Here is an 8,354-nt window from a genome sequence, read left to right as displayed (position 1 = left end):
TGTGAAGGTAAACAGCTGGGAAATAAATCGCATGTTTATTTTAGATCTGTGTGGCAGCAGCAATATACCGTAAATAAATCAGTAAATCCACTGCTCTCTTGCCTCGTCTGAGGCTGGGACTGTAAATAGGGTTCTGTGCTCGTCTGTGCAGCCAAAGACAGAACATTTAGCATGTTTTGCTCAAACTTTCACCATGGCATTAGAGCTGGTACACCGTTGTTGCTTGCGAAATCATAATGACAGCGCCGTGAGTGGAAGTTTACAGATTAAGGGGAGGTAATATTATAATGAGATCCCTTTGCCACGTCACCAAAGGAGCGAAATCAGACGCGCTCGTGTTCTCAGAGGCTTGCAGAAAAAGGCTTCCCAAAACAAAGTTACTAGGTTAATCTTTTTCACGTTTCCTTGGTTGGTAGATGCACCAGGGACCTGATTATAGCACTTAAAACCTGGAAAAGTCAGATTTTCATGATATGTCACCTTTAAGATAAGTCGTTTTCTAAAAAAAAGTATCAAAATTAAGTGACTTTATGCTTAAAACAATATAAAACCATAAAGAAAAATATCTGCCAATGGGGTAAGAAATTTTACTTTAAAAAAATTGCTTTAAAAAAAACTTACTTTAAATGAAAAACAAGTTTATTGTTTCAAGTTTAAAGCATAAAGTCACTTAGTTGTGATTATATTTTTAAAAAACTAGACTTATCTTAAATCAAGATACAGTTACTTGAGAAGCAAACTGACAAGTCTGGTTTTCTGAAAAATGTGTCCAAATTAAGTGACTTTATGCTTAAAAATTAACTAAATTAATTTAAAAGGAAAACAAGTGTATTGTTCTTACCCCATTGGCAGGCATTTTTTTCTTTTTATAAGTCATTAATTTTGATACATTTTTCAGAAAACAAGACCTGTATTATGTCATTTTGCTTCTCATTAATTGTACCTTGATTTAAGAATGCTTAGATATTTGTACTGGAAAAACAAGTCAAAAATACTGAATTTTTTCTTTTCTTTTTGCATTTGTAGAAAACTTGACATTTATCATTTAACATAAATATATATTTAATATATACATATAAAATAATGCATTATTTGAAAAGCATCATGTTCTCTTTTGAAAGTCATATTTTTAAAAAAATGTCTGATAAATGTCTTTAAATCAGCAGTAGGGCTGTGCAATATAGCGGACATGCTAGCCAAACCGCACCAGAGACTCACCAAGTACCCTCTGCTCCTGAAGACCATCCTGAAGAAAACTGACGACCAAACCTCCAAAGATGCTCTCAACAACATGGTTAGACATTTAAAAAAAAAAAAAGGCTCAGGTAGCCTTTTTTTTTTAGTGTGTTAGACCATCGAATATGCTAAATGTTTGTAAATGTACCCAGGTGGCATGTGTGGAGAGCTTCATTAACAGCGTGGACTCTCAGATGCGCCAGAAACAGGAGCAGCAGAATCTGGCCACCATTTCGGCTCGAGTGGAGTCATACGAGGCCGCGGAGGGAGCCAGTGAGGAGGTGGAGAGGGTAAGAACTGTGTACAGTACAAATAATTAATTAGCTAGCCTTTGAATTAAAAAAAAAGATGTATCATTACAGTACAATATTATGGATTTCATAGAAATGTATTGTTTAACTCTTCAATCTTCCCTCATTTCTTCTTGCTGTATGTTTACAGGCTCTAAAGGAGTTCAACCGAATTGACCTGACCGCACCGATGATTGACACTTCACCAGAAGCGATCAGGCAACTTCACCTGGAGGGGTCGCTCCGCATGAAAGAGGGCAAAGACAGCAGGGTTAGTTCAGATTCAATCATTATCTTCAATTCCTCCAAATTTCAGATGCATTTGGAAACATTTGCAATGTAGTTTTTTTTTTTTTTGTATTTATTGTAAGCAGTAAAACTGTCCTTAAAATTAAATTCCAAACCTGTATTATTTTTAGTGCCGTCAAATGATTAATCGCGATTAATCGCATCCAAAATAAACATTTTTGTTTACATAATATATGTGTGTGTGTGTACTGTGTATATTTATTATGTATATATAAATACACACACATACAGTACAGGTGCATCTCAATAAATTAGAATGTCGTGGAAAAGTTCATTTATTTCAGTAATTCAACTCAAATTGTGAAACTCGTGTATTAAATAAATTCAATGCACACAGACTGAAGTAGTTTAAGTCTTTGGTTCTTTTAATTGTGATGATTTTGGCTCACATTTAACAAAAACCCACCAATTCACTATCTCAACAAATTAGAATACTGCATAAGACCAATAAAAAAAAAATTTTTTGTGAATTGTTGGCCTTCTGGAAAGTATGTTCATTTACTGTACATGTACTCAATACTTGGTAGGGGCTCCTTTTGCTTTAATTACTGCCTCAATTCGGCGTGGTATGGAGGTGATCAGTTTTTGGCACTGCTGAGGTGGTATGGATGCCCAGGTTTATATTATTTATTATTTATTGTTAATTCTCATTTATTGTTGACTCATTTAATTTAATATTATTTATCTGTATATTATTTATATTACAGATAAATATATTTAATATACAAACATAACATATTTTTCTTAAATATTAACATGTATGTGTGTGTATTTATATATACATAATAAATATACACAGTACACACACATATATTATGTGAACAAAAAATGTTATTTTGGATGCGATTAATCGTTTGACAGCACTAATTATTTTCTTTCTGCTGTGGAAGACAAAAGAAGATATTTTAAAGAATGTGGGTATCTAAACGGTTTAGTTTCCCATTGACTTACATTGTATGGACAACAAATGGAATGGAAGATAATGAGAACCAAAACTATTTGGTTGCCAACATTCTTCAAAAAAAAATGTTCTTTTGTGTTGAGCAGTAGAAATAAATGAATACCGGTTTTAAATTGACCGAATTTTTATTTTTGGGTGAACTGTCCCTTTAAGTTTCCTGAAAGTTTTAATATTACTTGTAATGGAGTATTTTAGTTTGTCATGTTTCACATGTATTTGTCTTTTCTTGCGTAGATGGATGTTTACTGCTTCCTTTTCACTGATCTGCTGCTGATCACTAAACCAGTGAAGCGTTTGGAGAAGGTGAAAGTGATCCGACAGCCTCTCCTCCTGCATAATGTGGTGTGCAGAGAACTCAAAGATACAGGTGAGCGTTAAACTGACAGACTGAGCCCACTTTTAACTACAGCATGCAATTAATATGACAAAGGAGCAGAAACAAGCTGCTTAAGATCTCAAGAGAACGTATTGTGAAGTTTTAGATTTAATAGTACGTTTCTGATTGTCTTTTCTTTTCCTGTCTTAGGCTCATTTGTCCTCATCTACCTCAATGAGTTCAAGAGCGCTGTGGCTGCCTACTCTTTCCAGGCCAACAGCGCCACCCAGGGGAAAAGTTGGACTGATGCGATTTGCAAAGTCCAGGTAAAATCATACTTGTCCATTACCAATATTGATCTCTGTTTGACATTTCTGATATAAGTGTTCGCTCAGTAGAGAAGTTTGCTGATTTAGCTATTTTGTACATGCATTTTAGAATCAGCTGCAGCGGTTGCGGTCAGAGGAAGCTCGCCGACAGAAGGCTTGTCTGAAGAAAAGACTAGTGGAAGATCAGGAGGAAGATGAGGACAGCTGTAACTCCACAGCTAGTTCACCTCAATTTAGACACAAAGATCAGAGCAATAGGTATTTTATTTAATTTATTTTGTTTTGTTTCAATAAATACATGATTTTATTTTATTTATTAATTAATATTTTAATAAATAATATTTAATCACATTAACTTTTATTTTTAAATAATATATAAATGTTATTAAATATTTTGTTATTTTAAAATGTGTTTTATTTCAATAAATACATTCTTTTTATTTTATCAATTAATAATTTAAGAATATTTTATATTTAAATTATTTTCATATTTTAATGTAATTAATAAAAATTACTTATAAGATGAATAACTGCTTTCGTATATGTTCTAATTTTTATATAATATAATGTATAAAAACATATTATAATACATTATTTTTTTCTATTTTCTGTAAACCTGCTTTGTAAACAAACTAATTAAACAAATTGAATATCAAGGTTGACTCATTTAATTTAATTAAAAATACATTTCATTCATTAGAAAAATAATATATTTGATTTAAAATATTCTGACAATTATTATATTATATTATATTATATTACATATTGTAATTACCATTTTCTCCTTTTTCTTTTCTTTTTTTAAATTTTATATTAATGCAACACTATCAATTAGTTGACCTGTTGGGCATTTTGTTTTACAATAAATGAACTTACATTATTGTTTCTCTGTCTTAGCCAATCAGATGGCTCCACAGAAACCCTGTCGGTGATGGATATGGATGAGTCTGGATCATCTTTGGATCCTTCTACTCTTCAGTCTGACCTAGGTGGGCATTCAGACCATGATGCCGGTCTGTCTCAACTCCCTGACTCTGCCGTCCCACAGCGGGCCACAGACTTTGAGCCCCATCCAGATAGCCAGGAGGGCTCAGACCTGGACCCACAATGCTGTTCCATGTCCATGGATAGCGCTTACGGGACCCTTTCACCAGAGTCCATGGTGGAAACCCAGAGTCGAGTGGCCCCGGTAGAGGAAGACGACTCCGAGGACGACAAGGAGACGATGGGTGGCGACGGGGAAGATGAGGAGCAAGAAAATGCAGAAGAGGAAGACGATGAGGAAGATAAAAGCTCATTCGGATCTCAGAACTCAGTGGCGCTTTCTCTAAAGCCCCGGCGCCGACCGCATGTCCAGTGTCGCCTGCCGTTTTTAGAGAGACTCGCCGTCAAATCCCGTTCCGAGGACAACCTGCTGTCCACAGTTCACCATGATAACCGTAACCACGGTGTCACCAGGGCAGCCACAGAGTGCACAGGAAGTCGGCACACGTGGGAACAGAGGGTTAAATATTTAGAAGCGCAGCTCAGCAGGAGCCTGACGGAGCTCAACCCTGCTGAATCAGACGAGTGTCTCCCGACTGATCCAGAGACGGATGAAAGTCAAAGTCTCACGCGCAGCTTGCCCTCAGGCATGCTTTTGGACACATTGAGACGAGCCAAAATTGCACATGAGGCTGGTAGCAACCAGATTCCCTGCAGTGCGTCAGACGGGGAGCTCTCGCCGCCCAGTGGCCTGGAGGGAATGGGCCGATGTAAGAGACCCCAGCAGCACAAAAAACTCACACTGGCCCAACTCTACAGGATACGCACCACACTGGTGCTCAACTCAACGCTCACAGCCTCGTAAGTGTCACGTTTGTGAGCGCATATGTATTTAAATATTGTTTTTTTTTTCAGTCTCAGAAATCACAAACTGTTTATTTCGTAATTAGGTTATGATTATATTAGTTGGTGTTTTATTATATGGAGGAACTAAGATATAATCAATTTCTGTAGCTCTTGTTACAAAATAGCTTGATCCAAAGCAGGTTTACATAAAACAGAAAAATTAAATATAGGGTAAAAATATGGTAAAAGTTATTATCATATAATATAATCTATCATGTAATATAATTTCTCTTATTTATTTATTTAATTTAATAAATTAAATGTGCTTACCTTTTTAATTACATTTTCACACTTTTATTTTATTGTAACATTAGACCTTAGTATTCAGTTTTACAATATAGAATTCTCCTAAATTACAGAAAATAGAAAAAAGAAAAATGTAATTTGTAAAATTATTTTTATAATATAATATAATTTAGTTTATTGTAATTAAATCAAATTTTTTAAATAAATATATTTTTTTTATTTAATTAAAATTGTACATTTTTATTTTATAACATTGTAAAATATTTTTTTTTATAATATAATAAAATATATAAATTCTATAATTTTATATGATATAAAAAATGTTACACCATATAAGATAGTAGTTGTTCATCTCAAATAGTAATTTTATATTGGTAATCAATTAAATCAAATTTTATAAAAATAGGAAAAATACCAGGATGATTGATTGATTGATTGATTTATCTATCTTTTTATTATTTTTTTATTGGTAAGAGGCTGTAATGTAATTTGAAAATATTTACCCATTTAATTTCTTTTTAATCAAATAAAATAAAAAATCTCTTTTTCAACACTTTCTCTTCCCTCAGAGAAAATGTTGGGCTCGGATTGACATTGGAACATTTTGTGTTGTGAAAAGCTCAGTTTTCTGACTCTTGTCATCTTTCTCCTCAGAGAAGTGTAGCATCTTTCTGGCACAGACGTTTTGGGACAACGTTGTGAGACTGAATTCTGTGGGACACAAATGCACTCAACCCAATGAGCTCTCCAGCTGCCCTCTCGCTCCCTCTTCCAGTCGGATGGATTCCTCCGCGTGTAGCTTTCCTGTCATTTCTCTGCGGAAGGGGACGTCCACAGACTCATTAAATCCTTGCACTTTGTAAAACTTCTAAAGAGGTCAAAGCTTTTGGTGAAACTGCGCCATTATCAGAACGACAAAATGATCAAAGAAAAAGTGCGACCGGAGCCCTTACCGTGGGACGTTTGAGGTTTCAACGGGTCACATGATGCCGAAAGGAAGTAGAAATGAGAATATGAGAATAAAACACAGCATCTTGGATTCTTTAATCACCCTGTTTGCTTTCTAAGAGTATTTCTGCTTCGAGGAAGGAAGTGATTCATGTTAACTGCACTACTGTTATGTGACTGTGTGTGTTTATGAATGAGAACGTGTGCGAATTCACATGCATTTGTGTATGACTGAGTGAGTTATAATTCTCGACCTAAACAATTGTTTGACTTCAGATAACTTGAGTAGCCACTACGGCACGTTACGCATTAATTTAGGACCAGTGTTATGTTCATATGGCAGGGATACTTCTGTCATGCAACTGCTTATACTATTGAATCTTTGGGTTGACGCAGCTTATTTAAGTTATACATGAGCACATAAAACCCTTTACTGTATATTGTGTTGTGTGGGTCAAGTTGGATTCATAAACGTGTGAATAATATCCAAAATGCTTCAGCAGATGTGTAGTTAAAGGCAAACAGACTGAAAAAAAAATCTGTGTTTTGGTTTATAACATTTAAGGATTCAGGAAGCGTCGCCTGACACTAGATGAGCACTTGTTAGAGATCATCTGACACTGAATAGGGTGTTTGGTTTAAGTGAAAGCTCATGTTAGTTTTCAAACATTAACATATGTATTGATGATTTATTGTTTGTTTTTTGTAATCTTTTGATTTCACAGATACTGCTGTTACCCGAAAGGTTAAACTGAAACTGCCTGGTACTTTAACTAAACCAAGCCCTTCTGAACTCCCTTTTTGAAAAAAAGAAACAAAAACAAAACACCCTGCCCAAAGTAAATATGGTGTATTATATGTTTACTTATTAGGCTTTTTGTGTTTGTCATATTTATTGAGCTTGCATTGTTTTATATATAAAATATGGTCTATAATAGTATCATTTCACTTTACGGTTGTATTTTTTGTTTTGTTGTCATAATTTGTTCATTGTCATTTGTTGAATTAATTTTGAAATCTGCTAAGAACCAAAATAACCTTGTTTTCCCATGTGAGGGAGTGTTCCATAAATGTCTTTCAAAATAAAAGACATCTTTCAGTATTTGCGGATTTTGATGTGACTTATTAGTGACTTCTGTTGTGTTTAATATAGATCGATAGATAGATACAGACAGAGATAGATAGATAGAGACAGACTGATAGATAGATAGAGAGACAGACAGATAGATAGATAGAGACAGACAGATAGATATATAGATACAGACAGATAGATAGATAGATACAGACAGATAGATAGAAACAGACAGACAGACAGATAGATAGATAGAGACAGACAGATAGATATATAGATAGACAGATAGATAGATAGATAGATACAGACAGATAGATAGAAACAGACAGACAGACAGATAGATAGATAGAGACAGACAGATAGATATATAGATAGACAGATAGATAGATAGATAGAAACAGACAGACAGATAGATAGAGACAGACAGATATATAGAGACAGATAGATAGATAGATAGATAGATAGATAGATAGATAGATAGATAGATAGATAGATAGATAGATAGATAGATGTGTATATATACACACATACATACACATAAAATAAATATAAATAAATTGATGGAAATAAAATAAATGATTTGATAACAAATTATTTAAATAATACAATTAGCAGTACAGTACTGTAGTGGGTAGGAATAAACATTTGGTAAAAACATGTTTAATGTTGTTTTGAATTTTATATTCATCAAATAATCTTGTGTGTGTGTGTTTAATTAAAATATGCCACTAGAACATGTAAAAAAAAAAAAAAAAGT

General features: G+C 34.0%; 1 protein-coding gene across 1 annotated transcript in view; it reads left to right on the top strand.

The window, feature by feature from the left end:
* The window catches only part of LOC107697827 (pleckstrin homology domain-containing family G member 5-like), an 81,467-nt gene extending 73,853 nt beyond the window's left edge, over positions 1 to 7,614 (top strand). Inside the window, exons 14-21 of the mRNA XM_016498680.1 lie at positions 1,164 to 1,294; positions 1,389 to 1,526; positions 1,678 to 1,797; positions 3,031 to 3,163; positions 3,323 to 3,438; positions 3,551 to 3,699; positions 4,339 to 5,286; positions 6,232 to 7,614. Of these exons, the coding sequence (XP_016354166.1) occupies positions 1,164 to 1,294; positions 1,389 to 1,526; positions 1,678 to 1,797; positions 3,031 to 3,163; positions 3,323 to 3,438; positions 3,551 to 3,699; positions 4,339 to 5,286; positions 6,232 to 6,241 (1,745 nt within the window). The 3' untranslated portion in view covers positions 6,242 to 7,614. The remainder of the gene's footprint in view (positions 1 to 1,163; positions 1,295 to 1,388; positions 1,527 to 1,677; positions 1,798 to 3,030; positions 3,164 to 3,322; positions 3,439 to 3,550; positions 3,700 to 4,338; positions 5,287 to 6,231) is intronic.
* The last annotated feature ends 740 nt before the right edge of the window (positions 7,615 to 8,354 follow it).

This window comes from Sinocyclocheilus anshuiensis, unplaced genomic scaffold, assembly GCF_001515605.1.
Source record: "Sinocyclocheilus anshuiensis isolate Anshui unplaced genomic scaffold, SAMN03320099.WGS_v1.1 scaffold78, whole genome shotgun sequence".
In the NCBI taxonomy this organism is placed as follows: domain Eukaryota; kingdom Metazoa; phylum Chordata; class Actinopteri; order Cypriniformes; family Cyprinidae; genus Sinocyclocheilus; species Sinocyclocheilus anshuiensis.
Note: the sequence above shows the minus strand (reverse complement) of the source record. Positions and strands in the feature narration are given on the sequence as shown.